The 22,315-nt window shown below is 25.4% G+C and overlaps 1 protein-coding gene and 1 non-coding gene across 2 annotated transcripts in view; one reads left to right on the top strand and one right to left on the bottom strand.

The window, feature by feature from the left end:
• Window positions 1-156: 156 nt before the first annotated feature.
• Window positions 157-22,315, bottom strand: part of LOC111676769 (protein sickie) — a 227,399-nt gene continuing 205,240 nt past the window's right edge. Inside the window, exons 7-11 of the mRNA XM_046955861.1 lie at window positions 22,173-22,314; window positions 20,613-20,933; window positions 13,886-14,217; window positions 13,669-13,820; window positions 157-1,244 (exon numbers count right to left, since the gene is read on the bottom strand). Coding sequence (XP_046811817.1) covers window positions 1,218-1,244; window positions 13,669-13,820; window positions 13,886-14,217; window positions 20,613-20,933; window positions 22,173-22,314 — 974 coding nt within the window. The 3' untranslated portion in view covers window positions 157-1,217. The remainder of the gene's footprint in view (window positions 1,245-13,668; window positions 13,821-13,885; window positions 14,218-20,612; window positions 20,934-22,172; window position 22,315) is intronic.
• Window positions 11,540-11,611, top strand: Trnap-agg. Its single transcript has one exon. It is a non-coding gene; the product is annotated as a tRNA-Pro (tRNA).

Below are 22,315 nucleotides of genomic sequence, written 5' to 3'. Positions count from 1 at the left end.
GAACTAGAACAGAACTAGAACAGAACTAGAACAGAACTAGAACAGAACTAGAACAGAACTAGAACAGAACTAGAGCAGAACTAGTACAGAACTAGAACAGAACTAGAACAAAACTAGAACAGAACAGATTTTGAGTTCTTATTATCTTTAGTTCTTAGAAATTCCTTAAAAAGTCCTGCCAGTTCCTGTTACAACTTTTTCTAGCATTTTTTTTTAAATAATTACTTTTCCTCCCTTTGTAATTAACATTTTCAATTTGTTTAAATAAAAACCACACCATTTTTTCACAACTATTTCTTTCTTTTCATTGTCTCTCGCAACCTTTACACGTCAAAAGCTACTGCGGAACTGAATTTGAGTTAAGCCAACACAGAGACAGCTTCCCAAAAAAAGTCAATAACATTTTTATTTTAACGTTGTTTTTTTTACGCTTTTGATGCCATCTTCTCTGTACTATTTGCCAAAACTATTGGCGCCTGTTTGGCGCCAATTATATAACGACATTAAAATTGAACAGAAAATGTCTTGTTTTTCTCCCCCCCCCCCACTTTCTACCAACTCCACTAAAATATAACAATAGAGTTATTTGCAAACATTTCAAAAATATATCGCAGACTCATATGGATAGGATCAAAATAAACAGGACATTATGTTGTTGTTGTTGATTTTTTGCAAAGAAAAACAAAAACGATATATATTTATAAATTGTATAGGAATTTTATGAATATATGACTGATTTTATGTGCAAATATGATAATTTTGTATTTTTGATTATATATAAAGGAAGAGGGTGAGTTTTCAATTTCTGTTATTATGTGTCTAGCTATAGAAGATTTGCAGACTTTTAGGCGTCCGCAGTTTAAATTTGTTGGGAAGTTTGTTTGATTTTTTTAAGCCAAAAAGTCATTGGAGCAGAGTTGAAAAGTTGTTGTTTTCGCTCTTACTTCTTGCCACAAACCTTGACAATAACTTTTTAGATAATCATAGGTTTTTGTTGTATTCTAAACTAACACTATTTTGATGGCTGTTCTTGTCTATTTTGTTACTTATATCCTTGGCGCCAATGTCATATAGAGTTAATGTCCTGCTATTATGATTTATTTATATAAAAGGGTTCTATTACTTGAGTTTTCTTTTAAATAGAGTTCTGTTTTGTGTTTTTTTTTTGTCTCAAGGAATAAAAGTTTATAATGTTTACATACCACAGGATAATTTTTCTACATGAGAATGATATGATAACTTACCTAGAAAGAGATAAAAAAAGAAATTAATGGAAAATTAGTTTTTTGTATTGAAAAAATACATAATTTTGCAAAGAAATCAAGGAAATTTTTAAGATGTTTACATTTAAAATGGTGCTGACAACATGTTGCTAAGGAAATAAAAATTGTTAAAAAGTTTTGAAACTAGTTGAGATTTTAATGAAATGTTAAAAATTTTAAAAGGAAAGTTATTTTAGGCAAATTATTAAAAAATTTGTTAGCAACATGATGCCGCAACAAGAAAAACATAATCTGAAAAACATGTTTCATTTTCTGTAATATAAAATCATCATAAATTTCAAGTTTAAGTTTCAATACTTTTCAATTTCAATAAATATTTAAACAAATTATGAAAAGTTGCTAGCAACATGTTGTTGCATTAATGAAATTTTTTCTGAAAAATATTATTTTGTTTTTAAAGTAAATTAATATAAAATAAAATTTTGAAATTATTAATATTTAAGCTAATTTTTAAAATGTTGCTAAGAAAATGTTGCTGCAACATGAAAAAAATAGGTAACAAAATTATTTCCGTTATTCCGCAATAACGAAAATGCAAGAAAATTTTCATTTTCTTAACATTTAAAAATGTTGCTAGCAACATGTTGCTGAGTATAAAAATGTTTATATAACTTTATAAGCTATACCCCATAACGTAATATAATGAAATTTGGTGGAATTATAGAAAACTCTTAAAACTTTCTTTTGTGACTAAAAATATGTTGCTAAACAATGTTGCTAGGTTAAAAATTTGTAAATAACAAAAACCTAGTTTTAGGTGAAATTAATTTTTTTCAAACAGATTTAAAGAAATTTTAGTTTTAACTGATTTTAACACTATATTTTGATAAATTATAAAAAAGCAAGACCTTAGCAACATGTTGCCTAACAAATTATGTTTTATTTTTTTTTTAATTCTGTTAAAACCTAAGAAAAAGTTGTAGTTAATAACAGCTTATTACTTTGAAATGTTTGGGCCAATGAAACCTAACAGTTTTCCCATAGTTATAACAATACAACAACAACAATTTAAATTGAACTTAAACTAACTAATCAAATGTTAAACAAACATTAGATTGAAAAACAAAACAGAAAAACCTAAAAGACCAAAAATCTTTAAGTATATAAGTAAGTGCAATTTAAAATAAGATTTATTTACTAACAAAATAAACACTTGTTTGAACATACAAAATGACAGATAATAACACATGTCAAATAAAAAATAAACAATAAATAAAATCAACGCACACACACAAATTGACTGAAAACAAACTATATTTATTACATTAGGTTTTCCTAAGAATTGGGAAATCATAAAAATTTGAAAGTAAAGACAGACAGACAGACAGACGGACACACACTTAACCTTGCAACATTTTGTTAAGTAAATAAATTCATATAAAATTAATTATATATTTTAAATAGAAATAAGTTATTTATATGTTGTTTGTATTATTTTTGGGTTTTGTCAATATTTATTGAAATAATTAGAACCTTTTTTTTGTTCACTTACTTACATCATATGAAAACAGAAATCAAGGTTTTTTCTTGTAAGAAATATTGTTATAATTTTATTTATAAACTCTAAACATTTGTGTCAATATAAGGCTGAAAAATGAAGTTTGTTTATTTAAGTTTGTGACCAACAAAATTCATATTAAGTAATGTTTGAGAAAAGTTTGTAAATTATTTAAGGAGATTTTTTTTAACGAAGTTTGTTTAAAAATTGCTTAAAAAGTGTTAAAATGTTGCTAATAGCTTAGCAACATTGTTGAGCAACTTTGTAATAAATAAATTTGAATGTTTGTTTGAGTTTATTGATATCAATAAAAATTTTTATAAAGTAATATTGAATTGAGAAAAGTTTGTAAAGTGTTTGAAGAGGTTTTTTTTTAACGAAGTTTGTTTAAAAAATTGCTTAAAAAGTGTTAAAATGTTGCTAATAGTTTAGCAACATTGTTGAGCAACTTTGTAAGAGTTAAGCAATAAGTTTGATTTGAAAAAATGTTATGTTTTTTTAAAGTTTTATTAGAAAAATAGCTTAAATTAGGCTTAGCAACATTTTCCCAATGTTTAGCAACATTTTAAAAGTTGCTAATAATTGAAAAAAAGTGAATACAAAATGTTATTTATTAAAAGCTATTGACAAAAATAGTTTTACAATTTGAAAAATGTTGCTGGCTACTAGATGATTAGCAAATATAAGTTTAGCAACATTTAAAATGTTGCAGAATGTAGCAAAATGTTTACATGTTAATAACTCTTAAAGTATTCAATATAAAATAACAAAAATTTAACTAATAGATAAAAGGCAACTTAAGCTTAAGATTTTAAGATATTATATAAACAAACTTAAAACACCAGGGTTGCCATACAGCTGCAATAATTAATTTTATTAACTTTTTTTTCCAAAAACTAGTTTTTTATGAGATATTTTCCTATAAAAATGCCTTAAGAAGTAATAAAGTTTCATTTTTAATTTGTCATGCCCTTTGTCGTTCCAAAAGAAGATATAAAATCTTAACAAATGTCGGTATTTTTTTTGTTTAAAACTAAAATTGTTTTTATTACTTTTACTGCTACTAAAAATAAACTTTTATTGTATAGCCGGTTGAGTAAAAAGTCAAGTGCAGTTTTTTGTTAACAAAAAAACTGATAAAGTTTTTCCTTTAATAATAACAAATTGCTTTATAGTTTTTTTTTTTGTCAAAGATAACACAACTAACCGAAAGAAAAGTTTAGTTTCTTTTAAGAAAGTTTGTTTTTAAAGGGGAGTTTTTGATTAAATTAACTAGAAATGTTATGGGAACTTTTTTGGGGGTAAAAAAGAAGAACAAAAATCAAAAAGCAAAGTAATTAATTAAACCCACAAAATTGTTTACAAAAGCAAAAGATTTTTAGTTTAAAAGAGATTAGATATTGGAAAAAGAGTAAAAATTTAATAAGAAAAAAGTAATAAAACTAAACGCCAGCTATTTACATAAAAAAACACTTAACACTTGCCTACAATTTGTTGATAAACATTTTAAAACATAAAACCTATAAACAATTTTTTAATTTGCAACATTTATTACACAACAATGTTGCTAAACATTTATTAAATTCAAATTTATACCTAAAACTTTATTAAAACTACTTTAAACTTAGTTTAACTTACTCAAATAACAAGTTTAACTCTCTTTTCTAGCTACAAAGTTTTGCCGCTAAGTTGCTTTATACAAAAAAGAATTTTTTTTGCTTTAAACTTAAAATTTCAAAGTTTAAACTAAGTTTAATTTTGAAAATTTTAAGTTTAAAAGTTTTTAATTTCATGAAAAAGTTTGCTTTCATCCACTGATGTGTCAAATGTTATTGGAATTAGTTAAACTTAATTTTTCTCAGTTTAAACTTAGTTTAACTAAGAAAAACTAAAGTTTAAGCAAAACTTCTTTTAAAAAAAGTTTACATTTCATAGCTTTAGTTGAAAGCTGTTAGCGAAATTAGTTAAACTTAATTTTTCTCAGTTTAAACTTAGCTTAACTAAGAAAAACTTAAGTTTAAGCAAAACTTCTTTTAAAAAAAGTTTACATTTCATAGCTTAATTAGAAAGCTGTTAGCGAAATTAGTTAAACTTAATTTTTCTCAGTTTAAACTTAGCTTAACTAAGAAAAAATTAAGTTTAAGAAATTTTGAATTTTGAAAAAAGTTACATTTCATACTGTTATAAGAAAGCAGTAAGTTAAATTTGTTAAACTTGATATTTGTTAGTTTAAACTAAGTTTAATTAAGAAAAACTTAAGTTTAAGAAATTTTAATTTTGCAAAAAGTTTACATTTCATAGCCTTATTAGGAAGCTGTTAGTGAAATTAGTTAAACTTTATTGTTGTATGTTTAAACTTAGTTTAACTAAGAAAAAATTAAGTTTAAGAAATTTTTAATTTTAAAAAACGTTACATTTCATCCTCTAAACAGGACGCTGTAAGTAAAATTAGTTAAACTTGATTTTTCTAAGTTTAAACTTAGTTTAACTAGGAAAAACTAAAGTTTAAGAAAACTTTATTTCACAAAAAGTTTTAGCTTTTCTTGAGTAAATGGAAAATGTATTTAAAATTTCTTAAACTTTATTTTTAAAAGTTTAAACTTAGTTTAAACTTTAAAAAAGCAAGTTTAAGTAAAGTTTTATATGAAATGTGTTCAAAAATTTCTTTGTAACAAAGAATCTGTAGTTAGAATTCAGTGTTTTTAAGTTTTGTTTAGTTTAAACTTAGTTTAATTGTGATTTTTGAGAGATTAACTTTTGCTTTTGAAGGTTTAAGTTGGCAATTATGTTTATATTATGAAATTAGTATTGCAATAACTTTAAACCTTCAAGTTGCTAAAGATTTTATAACGATTTTATAGTTTTCTGTTTATAGCAAAATTTTGTTTAAATTGCTAAATATTTCGACAATTTCTTTATACATTTTGATAAGTTTTAGTTGTAAATGCTTGGCTAGTCGGTCTTATCACCCAACGTAATCATTTAATATATTAGTTTCCTAAGTAAACACATTAAAAAGTGCGTGTTTGTAGGTTTCTAAGGGTCATCGAAGCACTACACTTTTTATAGGCTTAATAAAAAACAATTTAAACTAAAGATAAGATATTGTTTTGAATTTCTTTTTTTTTTTACAATTCGTATTCTATCTTAAATGAAAAGAAAAGACAAATAAAGAGGAATACTGAAAGAAATAGAAACATTATGTTGATGTAGGTTATTTCAATAATTTCTGTTTAATATTTTCTTTAAAAATAATTTTGTTCATTTTATGTTGTACATACATTCATACAACTCAACATTACTTATTATATTGTAAACATGTCAGTTAATTTCTTTATTAAAAAAAAAACACACACAACACATTCAAGTACATGTTTTAAACATCTTGAAGTGACCATTTTTGTCCATAAACTGGATGGCAAAACTGTTTCAAGACATTACAAGGAAAGACAAAGAAAAAAAGTAGTCGAGTTTTTTGTTTGTTTGTTTGTTTGTTTATTTGGTGAAAATATGTTTAACTACATTTTGCTACTTTTGTATTTGAGCTCATAAAACACTTAGTAAGCCTCCTCATGCAGTTAAGTCTTTGAACAGAAACATCCACCCATTTTATGTTTCGATAGAGAAAAGTCTTAGGCGTCTTGGCTAGTCACATCATCAACATCATCATTATTGTTGTTGCTGCAGCTACTGCCCACAACATCTCATTATATTTTGTACATTTTTCATTCACTCACTTCGTCCGTTAGTCTGTCTGTCTGTCTGTCTGTCAGCCAGTCCTCAGCCAATGAATGTTCCATGTTTTAAACAGAAATGTTTGTGCAAAGAAAATATTAGTTTTTGTTGTTGTTGTTGTTGTTGTACAAACATATAATAAGAATAAAGTCTAAGTTTTTATGGCAAATATTAACAATTGTTTGCTGTTTGCAAAAGTTTCTTTACTTTTTTTCTTAGCAACATTATTTTAAAAACTTAGTTTTCTATAAGTTTATGCCAACAAAGTTTTAAGTTTAAACCTTAAACTCAATTTCTAGTCTTAAACTCAACAAAACCAAGTTTAAACTTAGTTTAACTAAGCAAAAAACAAGTTTAAATCCAATTTATAGCTTTATTTGATAACTTTATAAAATTGTTATATAAAAATGAAAAATTTTTAGCTTAAACTTAGTTAAGTTAAGTTTAAACTTAGCTTAACTAAGAAAAAAATCGTAAAATTAAAAAACTTCATAAACTTAATACTTTAACTTTCAGCTAAACATTTCGTCAAGTTTTAGTTCATAAACTTGCCAAAACTTCAGTTTAAACTTAGTTTATGTAAGTTTAAACAGTTTGAACAAGTTTAAACAAGTTTAAGGTTACTTTATAGCTTTATGCTTTAAATTAAAAAGATTTTTATAGAAAGTTTAAACTTAGTTTAACTAAGTAGAAAGAAAAATATGAAAAAAATGTATGCAAACTTAAAGCTTTAATAATTAGTAAATCATATAACTTAGATTCAGATCTCAAACTTGTCAAAAACCAGTTTAAACTTAGTTTAACCAAACCAATCACGAGTTTAAGGTTTCTTAATAGCTTAAAACGTTTCAGAATGTATTAAGCTTTTAAAATCTATACAAATTTTTCCTTAAACTTTAGTTTTTCTTTAGTTAACTAAGGTTTAAAAAGACTTAATGTAAATTTAGCTGTTTCTTTAAGTTTTAAACGTTTTTAAACATTGTAAGCTTTTAAAATCTTTAAAATTTTTCTCTTAAACTTAAGTTTTTCTTTAGTTAACTAAAGCTTAACTAGGTATAATGTAAGTTTAGCGGTTGTCTTAAGTTTTAAACGTTTTATAATATGTTAAGCTTTTAAAATCTATGAAATTATTTTCTTAAACTTTTGTTTATCTTTAGTTAACTAAGACTTAACTATGTATATTGTAAGTTTAGCGGTTGTCTTAAGTTTTAAACGTTTTATAATATGTTAAGCTATTAAAATCTATAAACACTTTTTCTTAAACTTTTGTTTTTCCTTAGATAACTAAGGCTTAACTGGGCTTTTAGCAAGTTTAGTGGTTGTCTTAAGTTTTAAACGTTTTATAATATTTTAAGCTTTAAAAATCAATAAAAACCTGTACTTAAACTTTCGTTTATCTTTAGTTAACTAAGGCTTAACTAGGCTTTTAGCAAGTTTAACGGTTGCCTTAGGTTTTAAAAGTTTTAGAATATCCAAGGTTTTTAAAATCTCTGCAAATTTTTTCTTAAACTCGAGTTTTTCTTTTAGTTAACTAAAGCTTAACTACACTTAATATAAGTTTAGCTCTTCTTTTAAGTTTTAAACATTTTAGAATATGTAGATTTTTCAAATTCCATAAAATTTTTTTCTTAAACTTTAGATTAACGCTTAGTTAATTAAAGCTTAACTAGACTTAAAGCAAGTTAAATAGTTGTTTTAGGTTTTAAATAATTAAGAATAAGCTATATTTTTTAAATCTTTTGAAATTTTATCTTAAACTCGAGTTTTTCTCTTAGTTAACTAAGGTTTAAGTTTATTTGTTTAAATTGCTACCGTTTAATGTTTACAAAATGAGTTGTAATGCAAAATTCTAAATCCAATATGATTTGTTGTTTTATAATTTTGTAATTTTTATGTTTAAACTAAGATTAAACTTAGTTTAACTAGACTTTTAGCGAGTTTAGCTAAAAATTTACAGAATAAATGATTTAGTTTAGTTTTAGCTTGAAAAATCTTAAACAACTTAAGCTTAAACTTTAGTTTTTTGTTAGTTTACTTAAGTTTAAAGTTCTATGAATTGGATTTTTTAGATAAATTTAATTCTTTTTAACTTTTCAGTGAAAAACTTGGTTTATTGATAATTTTTTCTGTGTTTAAGAAATGCCAAAGCAGTTTTAATGTTTTAGTGACAAAATAGTCTTTAATATTTTATACAAAATCATAAGGCAAATAGTTTTATATATAACTCCCCAAACTACCTTCAATAAATTGTCTTCCAACTTGGATGATGACAAAGAGTTATAAAGATGGTTTTTGTCAGATGCAAAAACTACACAATTGTCAACTCGTTTGTCATGCAATTTTGAGCACAGTCATGCCTTAATGCAATAAATAAATTGTCTTTTAAATGCATGCAAAAACAACAACAAAAACTCCACATATGATTTTCTAAAAAATTTCAAGGAAATAGTTTAAAGAAAAATTTGTTTGGAAATTATGTCAAAAAGTTAAGAAAAATTAATGTGTTGGTAGGTTTTTGGAACTAGTTAAGCTAAGTTTAAATTAAAACTAGGTCATTTTTTTTTTGGTTTATGTTATTGATTTTCTTAAAAGAAAACCTCAACTGAAAAGAATATTGTCAATACATTTTATTTCATTTCAACAACACCTTTTTATTTCATTTATTTCTCTAGACAGATTCTATTACAAACATATTTCAAGATTTGAAAAAAATTTCTTAGCAAAATCTTTTTACTTTTGCCCATACAGTAAATATGTTTAAATAGAAAATATTTGTTATGGTTATAGAGATTTCTAACTAAAACCTCCAACTTCCTTTAGATGGTTTCCCCATATACATACATATGCAATAACAACAACAGAAAAAACTGAAAAAATCTCAAGACAAAACCCCAACACTTTAGCTGAAAACCACTATAAAACTGAACTGTTTGGATGCCATAAAAGTGTAAAAAAAATGCAGCAGTAAAAAGTAGCTGAAAATATGTGTTGGTATGATGATGAGCATTATCAACCACCAACAACAACGTCATAATGATGTTGCACATAAACCACAGCTTTAGAGGCAAAACATTGCTCTGGTGACCGCCAAATTGTTGTTTAAGGAAAGTGCCAACATCATATGATGAAACAAAGAACTAAAGAACAGCATCCGTGTTAAAAGTTTTTTTTGTTTTGTAGTTGCTTGCACCAAATAAACAGTGCGTCATTTTGTCTGTCCTTGTTTTTAACCTCTAGCTATCAAGTATTTGTAAAGCAAAAAACAAAAAGAAAACCCCAATAACTGTAATATAGCAAACACTGCCCGCCAGCTAAAGTAACGGATAAAACAAAAACTTTAAAAAATTTACGCAAAACTAAAGTTTAGCGAAATTTAAATCGTTTTTTCCACACAATTTAAGTTAAATTTTAGTTACTCTAAGAGAAAAAGGCTTAAACTTGCTTTAAACTCAGTTAAACTAAGTTTAAACTAACAAAAACTAAGTTTAAGCTTTAAACGTACTATGGAAATTAAAACCAGTAGCAAGCAACAACAAAACTGTTTCAAAACATTTAAAAACATTTTAAATTTGCATTAAGCCGGGTTAATCCAAGTTTAAACTTAGAAAAAACAAGATTAAAGTTTAAATTTTCCATAAACATAATATGAACATTTAATTGAATTATAATTTTTAAGAAAAATGTGTTAAACTTTATTTAACTATAGTTAAACCAAGTTTAAACATAGTTAAAATTTTTTTTTTCAAAATCTTACAAAAGTTTAAAAGGATAAAACTCAAGTAAAGCTTTAGCAAGAAAATTAAGTTTTAAACTAGCATTAAGTCAGTTTAAACTAAGTTTAAACTTAGAAAAAACAAGATTAAAGTTCAAATTTTTCATAAACATAATAAAAATATTTAACTGAAATATAATTTACAAGAAAAAAGTGCTAAACTTTATATAACTAAAGATAACCAACGTTTAAACAGAGTTTAAAGATAATTTTTTTCAAAATCTTTTAATAGTTAGATATATTTTAAATCCAGTAAAACTTTAGCAAGAAAGGTAAGTCTAAAACTTGCATTAAGCCAGTTTAAACTAAGTTTAAACTTAGAAAAAACAAGATTAATGTTTATGTTTTCCATAAACATAATAAGAAAGTTTAATTGAAATGTAATTCACAAGAAAAAAGTGTTAAACTTTATAGAACTAAACATAACCAAAGTTTAAACAGAGTTTAAAGAATATTTTTTCAAAATCTTTTATTAGTTTCAAATATTTTAACTCCAAAAAAACTTTAGCAAGAAAATCAAATCTTAAACTTGCATTAAGCCAGTTTAAACTAAGTTTAAACTTAAATAATTCAAGTTTAGCGTTTTTGTTAAAGTGCTGCAGTAAAAGGAATGTTATCTGAAGATTAAAATGAGGTTATAATTTCAATTTTATAGAATTTCTTTAAGAAACTTTGCAAAACTAAATATGAAATTTTAAAAAATTTTGCAAATTTTTTTAATTAATTAGTTTAGGAAATGATTTTCAGTTATTTGTTTAGGGGTTTTTAATTTACTTAGTGTTCTTTGGTTAAACTTTGTTGTATGTATTTCAAAAACCTCAAAAACGATACAGTATGCAAAACTTTCTAGAAGTTTAGGATGGTGGTTAGTTAGTTTTGGTTAAGCAAAAGTTGGGCTACAAGTCAAAAAAACATTTTTAAAAATTAAAGAATTACAACAAAAATAATGAACACAAACTAACCAAAAACATAATTTTAACCAAATTTTTGTAATAATCAAAAGTTTATTATAAAACATTTACTAATAAAATACTACGATACTACTACATACTCCTCTCCATAAACAACTGTGTGTGTCTGTTTAAAAATAGCAGACATCATAAGTTTTTAGCTGGCAATGCTGTTTACATGAGGCTGCATGTGTGTGTGTGTTTATTCATTACTTATTGTTTTTGTAAAAGTTTATTATACTAGTGTGTTTGTTGCTGTGCGCATGACTCAATTGCAGTATTTTCTATGTTTATTACAACTGGCTCGTTGGTCTAGGGGTATGATTTCCGCTTAGGGTGCGGGAGGTCCCGGGTTCAAATCCCGGACGAGCCCAAGTGAAATTTGTTTTTTTAATTAATATTTTTTAATTTTAAAAAATTTAAAACTAAATTTTTTACATTTTTTTTAATAAAAATCGAAATTTTTCTTAAAAAGTAAAATGTTTTTTAAAAAAGTAAAATTTTTTCTAGAAAAATTTTAAATAAAAACTTTTCTATATAAATTTTTGTTATAAATTCAATATAATTCAGAAATTTTAAACATTTGCTTAGTTTATAATCCTGTAACACTAAAACTAAGCCTTAAACTTCCAGTTACCTAGTTTAAACTCTAGTTAACTAAGCTTGAGGCAAGTTTAACTGTTTATTTTACTGCAAAACTATTAGTATTTTACTAAACATTAAGAATTACATTACTAAATATCTTAAACTTGAATTCGGTAAGTTTAAACTTAGTTTAACATCACGATTAAGACAATTTTGAAATAAATTTTGTTTTTTGTTTTCAAAAATTACTATAATGTTAATTTGTAGTAAGTGAATAACTTTCTAGTGAAATGTTTAAAGATGATGCCTTAAGCTTAGTTCTACCCAGTTTAAACTTTAGTTAACTAAGCTTAAAACAAGTTTAACACTTTATTTTAGCTCAAAGCTATTAGTAGTAGAGTAAACATTAAGAATTCTTTTACTAAATAGCTTAAACTTGATTTCGGTAAGTTTAAACTTAGTTTAGAATCAAGTTTAAGAGATCTCATATTTTTTATATTTTTCAAAATTTTATATAATGTTAATTTCTAGCAAATTTTAAACCTTCCTAATGAAACTGTTTAAAGATGATGCCTTAAACATAGTTCTACTTAGTTTAAACATTAGTTAACTAACTTAAGACAAGTTCAACACTTTATTTTAGCTCAAATCTATTAGTAGTAGAGTAAACATTAAGAATTACTTTACTAAATAGCTTAAACTTGATTTTGGTAAGTTTAAACTTAGTTTAAAATCACGATTAAGAAATCTTTTAAAGAAAATTTATTTTTATATTTTCAAAAATTCAATGTAATGTTAATTTCTAAGAAGAGAATAACATTCTAAAGAAACTAATCAAAAATGATACATTGAACTTAGTTCTACTTGGTTTAAACTTTAGTTAACTAAGATTAAAACAAGTTCAACACTTTATTTTAGCTCAAAACTATTAGTAGTAGAGTAAACATTAAGAATTACTTTACTAAATAGCTTAAACTTGATTTTGGTAAGTTTAAACTTAGTTTAAAATCACGATTAAGAAATCTTTTAAAGAAATTTTTTTATATTTTCAAAAATTCAATGTAATGTTAATTTCTAAGAAGAGAATAACTTTCTAATGAAACTGTTTGAAGATGATACCTTAAACTTAGTACTACCCAGTTTAAACTTAAGTTAACTAAGCTTAAGACAAGTTTAACTATTTATTTTACTGCAGAACTATTAGCAGCAGCTTAAACATTTTGAATTCTTTAATGAAATAACCTAAACTTAATTTTTGTTAGTTTAAACTTAGTTTAACCTAGCTAATTGAAAGTTTAGTTGAAAACATTTATTAGCCTCGATAGGCCTTTTAATAAGAAATAATAATTGTTTTATTATAATTCTAAATCTTGAGTTTTTTTTGCGTTTAAACTTAGCTTAACTGTGGTTTAAACAAGTTTAGTTAAAAAATTATTTGCATATTCTAATAGGGATTAATAATTTTAAGGTTTAAATTGTTAATTTTGAATATTTTCAGTTTAAACTTAGTATAAATGAGCTTAACTGAAGTTTAGTTTTATTATTAATCTTGATTTTTTACAGTTTAATCTTAAACTTTAATTTTGGGTAATTTATAACAAACTATAGCCTGCATATATTTATGACATAAACTGTGTATATCTAAATTGTTAATCTGGAGTTTAAACTTAGTTCAACTGTGTTTAAAACAAGTTTAGCGAATTGATTTAATGTCATTCTATTGTTTAAATAGCAATGATAAATAAAATAAAAAATTTACAGTTTAAACTTAAGTTTATGAAAGTGTAAGTAAAGTTTAAAAATTGTTTGTTTAAAACTATTCTTACAGAGTGACATTGTACTTACATTTGTTGACAGTTGACCGCTTAGACTTAACACCTGTTCCCTTGCTTCCATTAATTCCCTTTTAAGACGACGTATTTCTTGAGCTTGTCTTTCCTCCGAAGTGCCATACAAAGAACTGCCACCCGACAACAGAGAAGCAGTACTGCCATGAACTGAAATGTGGACGAAAAAAGATGATCATCTCTCTTAACTGGTTTAATTCTAATGACAAACTTACCCTCATCATTTTTCTTAGGATAGGTTAAACGATGCGAGGCTGTTGATGCCTGCTGGACACCCTGCATACCCGGCATGGTATTGGCGTGGGTGGGAGACATAGGACCACTAAAGCCACGAGTAATTGGTGTGGGAGAGGTGGGTTGACTCCAGGCAATAGAGTTAGTTTGTTGATTGTGATTATTGGCTTGAGCATTGGCAGCTGCCGCAGCCATTTGAGCAGATAAAACACCATTATGTTGAGCACCCACTGGTAGACAATAGTAGGGTTCAATTTCCACCTCTGGTCCCCTGGACAACATAGAAGGATACATTTTTTCAGATTTTGTAGATCTAGTTTTAAATGTTTATTTTCCAAGAAAAAAAAAAAGCAAAATAAAAATGAATTTGTGATTTTTAACTCGCATTAATATGACAACAACTATGAGGACAACTAAAAATAGGCTACAGAAATTGACATGCTTAATGGTAGCATTTGCTAAAAAAACAACAAAAGGCTTTGATTTCTTGAACACGAAAAAAAAGAAAATATTGCTCTAATTATGCAAGGACATGTTGAAATGCTTTTTTATATGAGTTTTTTTGTTTTTTATGCCTAAAAGCCCAAAAGTATGCTTTGCTGACATTTTATTAAACTCATTTATTTTCATGGCGAAATCTTTATAAACATGTTTTCAACACATTTAACACTGCTACACTGCTCTCAATGTCTGACACCATACATTTATTTGTATGCCGAACATTATTCATTTTTTTTCACACATTTAAAAAGCTATATATCAGCCAAATGCCTAAATGTATGCTATAGAATTTGTTTATTGTGTTTTTCTCTACTAATGCATAGTTTAGATTAGAGAAAATATATAGCAAACAATAAGTTTTTATATAAAAATACATATAAACATATACAAAATTGTTTTGCTATATTTTATATGCTGCATACTTTTAGGCAAATGTGTTTTTTTTGTTTTAAACCAAAAAAATTAGTTAAATATATAAAAATGTTTTCTTAAATTTCAAATAAATCTCTTTTCATGCTGTCTCCTCTCTCCATATTTTATTGCCCAATAAAATTTCCTGTTTTCAAACCGGAAATTTGCAATAGTCTGTAGTCTCTATATGAGCGGTGTTAATTTTGCGCCTAAGGCTAGACTAGACTTTATTTATTTCTGCATCTTGATACTCTTCCTCTATCGTTTACAATGAATATTTTTAGCTCCGTCTTTCACAAATCATTTAATTGATGTTTTTATTCAATATATTGCTGCTGATTTGTTTGGTTTTGTTCACAAAATTGTTGTAGGGATTTTGTTGGTTGTTAAAATTTTGTGGTTCTTTACAAATTGAGCGGAAATTAAGGAATAAATTATCATGACAAACGAAAGGCAAGGGAAAAGGGGAACCATTTAAAATCATAAATGATTTGCTCATTTCTAAACTCATAAGCCCTAAAATATGCTTTAGATTTTGTCAATTAAATTCAAAAATTAAAAGTTTTCTTTTTAACACCATTTGAGCCAAATTTAGGTCTTAAACTCTTAAATTTAAGTTTTAACTTGAAATTTTAAAGTTTATTCTTCAATAACTACTTATTGTTATTGATAAAGAAAATTCCTATAAAACCTGGCAAATGTTTAAGCTTAAACTTGTTTTAGCCAAGTTTAAAACTAGTTTAACTGTGTTTAAACTTGCATAATAACCTAGTTTAACTATGTTTTATACAAGTTAAAACCTTTTGGTTGCAATATATTCTATACACAGCTATTGTAAGAAAAATTAACTTTTTATTTTTAAATCTTAAAAAAATCTAGTTTAAACTCAGTTTAAGGTAACATTCAAAAAGTTTAGCATTTAATATTTACATAATTTTATTACCTAAAGTACAAATAATAAAATTTTACAAAAACTAAACCTTAAACTTGTAATAGCTTAGTTTAAACTTAGTTTAACTGTGGTAAATTTAAGTTTAAGTATTTATTTTGATTGTAAAATATTCTATGCAAAGCAATTATAAAAAATCTAAACTTTTTATTACTTAATCTTAATGGATAACCAAAATTAAACTTAGTTTAAACTAGCTTGAAAAAAGTTTATCATATAAAAACAATACAGTTTTATTATACAAACAGTTTGCTGTAAAATTCTGCAAAAACTACACCTTAAACTTGTGTTATTTTTAAATTTTTATAAGTTTAAACAAAGTTTAACTAGGCTTAAGTAAAGTTTAGCTAATTTATTTTTTATATTATTAAACTTAAAGGTCCCATCATATGATTAGTGAATATTTTATAGCTTAAACTTTATTTAGGTAAGTTTAAACTAAGTTTAACTTTTCGTTTAACAAGTTTAGCTTTTGAAACTCAATAAAAATTGATAACAGAAATAAAAGTTTTATAAATCAGCGTTTAAGGAGTCTTAAACTTTAATTTTTTGATTAGATTTTTTAAGTTTAGCTTTTGAAATTATAAGCAAATAATAGGTTTTGAAAAGAAAGTTACAAATCAGTGGATAAAAAATCTTAAACTTTCATTTTTTAAATTTAAACTTAGTTTAAACTTAGATTTTTTAAGTTTAGCTTTGGAAATCTTAAGCCAATGATAGATATAAGGAAAATAATTTCAAATCAGTGGTTAAAAAATCTTAAACTTTAATTTTTTAAATTTAAACTTAGTTTAAACTTAGATTTTTTAAGTTTAGCTTTTGAAATTACAAGCAAATGATAGGTTTGTTGCTAAAGGTTACAAATCAGTGGTTAAAAAATCTTAAACTTTAGTTAGTTTAAACTTAGATTTTTCAAGTTTAGCTTTTGAAATTATAAGCAAATAATTGGTTTATGGCAAAAGGTTACAAATCAATAATTAAGAAATCTTAAACTTTAATTATTTTTTTTTGTTTAAACTTTGATTTTTCAAGTTTAAGTTATAAAATTCTACGCAAATGATAGTTTTGTAAGGAAAATTTACATTGAAATTTATGTTAGCAGCTAAACTTTTGTAAGTTTAGCTTTAAACTTAGTTTAATTAGGTTTCTCTTAAAGATTTATTTGTTTTTCAGGAATTTCAATATAATTTCTATGCTTGAGTTTTTTAAGTTTCCAAAAAGTTTTACAGTTCAATGTCCTATGAAATATGTTGTTGTTTTTTTCTTGTTTAACAATTTACTTTGAAATTTTAAATGTTCTTTCTTTGAGATGGCGAGAGAGTGAGAGAGTGCAGTGGGCTTTGCAGTATAAAAGAAACATTAGTTATAGTCTTTTTACAAAGTAAATAATAATATGCTGAAAGTGTTGTTGTTTTTTTTATCCCACTTTAGTATTGTGCTTTGAAGTACTACTTAACATATTACAAAACAGACTGACTGTAAACACAATATTGTTTTTCCAAAAAAAAAAAGAAGAAATATACATTGTTATTAAACAACATACTATAACAGTAAATATTATCAAGGCAACGCCTAAAATTATGCTATAATGCTGCTGTTGTTAGCTCTTAAAACAAAACGAGAAAAAAAAAACAAATATATTGCATACTTTTCAACGCCTTAAAAACTCATAAATTTTGCACATAAACAACAGTATTTCAAAATACAACAACAACAACAACAACAAAAACTTTCAAATTCCATAACATTAAACCTGTATTTAACTACTAGGAGAATATTTCGGGAAAAAAATTCCTTTTACTAACATACTCACGCATTTATGAACACACTCTCAATACATATAATGACAGAGGAGAAAAAAAAGAACAGAAAATTGTGAAAAAAAAAGTTTTCAACTTGTCTGTAAGAGCTACTCACTACTCATTCATACACTTACTCGCACATACAAATGGGCTTTTTTCATATTTATGCCGGAAAGTATGCTATACACTGCATAAATTAACAAACAACTCATAGCATAGCACTATAGGTATGTGTGTAGAGATGTAAATTTATACGAAAAAAATTACTTGTATAAAGTAAAAAGCAGTCATCATTTTATGCTTGTTTGAACTAAACTTTGATACTATACATACATTTACATAAACCTATACATGTTAAACACTTACATACATACATATATGCATGTAACGAACATATAAATTTCTATAGAGTTTGAAGGTTGCTCAGCAACATACAAGAATGTCAGAGAACAGAAAAAACTGATGTTAATAAGTAATAAAGTATTTCAAATACGTATTTTTTTCGACAATATTAATTTTATAGCTTTAAGGACTAAAAAGGTGTAGCGGAGGACACATGAATATTCTGCAAGTGTGAACATAACATTTTTGTCACATAAATACCTTGTTGGAAGACAATGAATAAAATTTCTATATATTTTAACCAAAAAAGTAATAAATTAAATTGAAATAATGTTAAAAATCTCTAAAAAGTTGAAAAATTAATAAAAACTCTCTAAAAGCTTTCAGCTATAACAAAAAGCTTTAAGGGCAAAATTTGCCTAAAAAAGCTGTAATTGTTTTAAATAACTAAAATGTAAGCAAAATATAGAAAATTCTAAAAATTCTTTAAAAGCTTTTAACTACAACAAAAAGCTTTAAGGGGGCAAAAAACTTGTTAAAAAGTTCGAAATGTTTTAAATAACTAGAATATAAGCAACCTTAAAGCTTTAAGGGAAAAGGTTGCTTAAAAAACCTGTAATTGTTTTAAATAACTAAACTGTAAGCAAAAATTCTTTAAAAGCTTTCAACTAATTTTAAAAATTCTTTAAAAGCTTTCAACTACAACAAAAAGCTTTAAAGGGGCAAAAATTTGTAAAAAAGTTCTAAATTTTTTAAATAACTAAAATGTACGCAAACTAGAAAAAATTGGAAACAAAATTTCTTTAATTTTTCCCAAGTTAAAAGTAAAAGCTTTTAATTGTAGCATAAAGCTTTCAGGTCAAATTGTTAAAGTAAAGTGGCACATTAAGAAATCCTTATAAAATTTTAAAGTTTTAAGAAAAAATAAGCTATATTTTAAACAATACAAATAAAAGCTTTAAAGCTTAAACAAAAGCTTTAATGTTAAAAGCTCTACTGCCATTATTAATAACTTATTTATATATAAAATTATAATTTTGCATAAAAATCAATGTTTTCAAGGAAATTTCTTTAAATTATCAAGTTTAAGGTTAAAGCTTTCAGTTACAGAGAAAAGCTTTGATAAAGCTTTTCAAATAAAGCTACCCATAAAGAAATCCTTATAAAATTTTAAAGTTTTAACAAAAAATTAGCTATATTTTAAACAATACACGTGAAAGCTTTAAAGCTTAAACAAAAGCTTTAATGCTAAAAGCTCTACTTCCATCATTAATAACTTTTTTCCATAAAATTCAATGTTTTCAAGGAAATTTTCTAAAATTTATTTAAATTATCAAGTTTAACGTAAAAGCTTTCGGTAACAGAGAAAAGCTTTAATAAAGCTTTTTAAATGATGCTAACCATAAAGAAATCCTTATAGAAATTCAAAGTTTTTAAAAAAATCTAAATTGTCTTCAAATTCTCACGTTTAAGGTAAAAGCTTTGAGTTTCATAGAGAAAAGCTTTAATATAAAAATAGTTAAAAGAAAAGCTTTTATTTAGATATTATTATAAGAATAACAAATTTTTAAAGAAATTTTTTACATAAAACAAAAAGGCTTGAACAAAAGCTATCAGGCTTAAATCTTTACTTAGTTCACAAATAATATATTTTATAGAAAATTAGAAAATTTAACAAAAAAAATTTTAAAATTTAACAAAAAATTTCAAGATTTATGTAAAAGCTTTATGATATGGTAAAAAGTTTTAAGGTTAAACTATTAAAATAAAAGTTTGAATCAAGGAATTCGGTAAAAAAGTTAAAATCTATCATATTTTCAAACAAAAGTAATAGAAGCTTTAAAGCTTAAATAACTAAATTGCTAAATAAAAGCTCTTTAAAGTAAAAAAAAAAATAAAATGTGAAATAAATATAAGAAATTTCTTTAATAATTCAAGTTTTAAGTAAAAGCTTTTAGTTAAAATGAAAAGCTTTCTGATCAAATTACAAAAAAAAAAGAAATGTTCTATTAAACAAATGTTCATGAAAACTTAAAGCTTTAAGAGAAAAGTGAAAAATTTTAATTTGTTGACGAATTTTTGCTAAATGTTTTGTAAAAAAGCTTTAAAAAACGCTTTAATAAAATAAATAAAGAATAAAATGCCAAAAAAGCTCTCTTAAATGAAAACTAAATTAAAATCTATTTTTATACATTTTTGAATAATTTCATTTAAAAGCTTAAAAAAAGCTTTTAGGACAAATATTGATAAATAAAAGTTTTTTAAGTATTAAAACTATATTTTGAAAGCTTAAAAAAAGCTTTTAGGGCAAATATTGATAAAAAGGTTTTAAAACTAAATTAAAATCAACTTGTATATACATTCTTATTGATTTCATTTGAAAGCTTCTAAAGAAAAAGATGAGAAACATGAAGCCATAGGTTTTATAAAAAAAAGTTTGAGAAGTGTTAGGCAAAAGCTTTGGGTTAATTATAAGGCAATGTAAAAAGCTGTAAAACTGCTAAACAAAATGTCAAATTGTTTCGTTTTAAATCACCTTGGAAATGTCCTTTCTTTCAAGTAGCTTTTTGTTAGAAAAAACAAGATTTTTAAGATACAACTTTAAAATAAAACTTTCTAACACAAAGTTTTTCTTAAATAATTCTAAACATGCAAAACTACTTTTCAAATAACATAGAAAAAAAGCTTTTCCTGACAACTTACCTTATGCTATTGCTGCGATTTAAACGAGGACTCTGTACATAGGGAGATTCAGTTCCTGCCATAGCATTCGTATTAGCGGCCGCAGCATTAGCAGCAGCTACTGCAGCACGATGTTGCATCATTTTATGATTGTGCCTAGACATGGAGGGTGAACCGCCCATTTGCATATTCTCCATAGAATCACCCTCGGATAGACGACTGCCGGCGGTATTGCTGTGCTTTAACCACATGGCATAACTGCTGTATTCAGGTTTGACCTCAGCATAAGTTTGGGTGTCGGATAGAGAGCCGTCAAGCATTTTGCCAGGACGATTGGATAGTCTATAAAAGAAAACAAACAAATATACATTTTATAATAAAAATGTATTTTATGGAAAGGCTTAAAATGTAACCTACTTTTAGGCATATCACTTAATTAAATCCTAATTATTATTCAAATACTATTTATATAAATTTTTTTCCCCAGAATTTTAATTAAATCGTTTATTATTACAAAATAAATAAAAAAATACAATATATTGTGGCCTTTAGCTTTGTTATTGTACAGCACATTAATTTAATAATATATGGAACCACAAAAAAAAAATGTCCACATTTATACACTACATTCACACACATGCACAACTGCTAATGTATTTATTAATGATAAGTGACATTCATACATGCTGCATGTATGAATTGCTGTTTTAAGTGGCATTAATGAAACTATAATTAGCTGACAGTGTCACTAATTAAATGTGTGCAAATTAATGAATTTTATTTATAAATTGAGTGAAAAGCCACAAAATATTGCATAATTTTAGGCATTAGATTTTAATTGGGAAGCAGTAGCAGCAAAATTTCAATGGAATTTATGTTATCAAATTGCTAAAAACGGTTTTCTATGAAATAATTAAACTTTATTGCTAGCTTTTAGGATTTTATAGAGAAATGAAAAAAATCTATGAACTACAGCATATTTTTAGGGTAGAAAAAGTAGTTTATTAGTTTAATTTATTTTCTACTTCTTTTACAGTTATGTCCTGGTTCTGTTCTAGTTATGTTCTAGTTCTGTTGTAGTTATGTTGTAGTTATGTTGTAGTTATGTTGTAGTTCTGTTCTAGTTCTGTTCTAGTTCTGTTCTAGTTCTGTTCTAGTTCTGTTCTGGTTCTGTTCTGGTTCTGGTTCTGTTCTGGTTCTGTTCTAGTTCCGTTCTAGTTCTGTTCTAGTTCTGTTCTAGTTCTGTTCTAGTTCTGTTCTAGTTCTGTTCTAGTTCTGTTCTAGTTCTGTTCTAGTTCTGTTCTAGTTCTGTTCTAGTTCTGTTCTAGTTCTGTTCTAGTTCTGTTCTAGTTCTGTTCTAGTTCTGTTCTAGTTCTGTTCTAGTTCTGTTCTAGTTCTGTTCTAGTGCTGTTCTAGTTCTGTTCTAGTTCTGTTCTAGTTCTGTTCTAGTTCTGTTCTAGTTCTGTTCTAGTTCTGTTCTAGTTCTGTTTTAGTTCTGTTCTAGTTCTGTTCTAGTTTTGTTCTAGTTTTGTTCTAGTTCTGCTTTAGTTCTAATTCCACTTCTATAAAAAAATATCTCACCTATGTTGAAACATGTGCATATCTGAACCCGGTTTGGGTAGACTATGTGAACCCGCCAAACGTTCTCTTATACACTGGCTCAGTTGAGTAGCACCTGGTCCCGTCAAAGAATAGCTGCGATGTTGGGGATTCGGAGGCATTTC

The sequence above is a fragment of the Lucilia cuprina genome, chromosome 2 (assembly GCF_022045245.1).
Source record: "Lucilia cuprina isolate Lc7/37 chromosome 2, ASM2204524v1, whole genome shotgun sequence".
NCBI lineage: Eukaryota > Metazoa > Arthropoda > Insecta > Diptera > Calliphoridae > Lucilia > Lucilia cuprina.
This window is presented reverse-complemented; position numbering and strand designations above follow the sequence as displayed.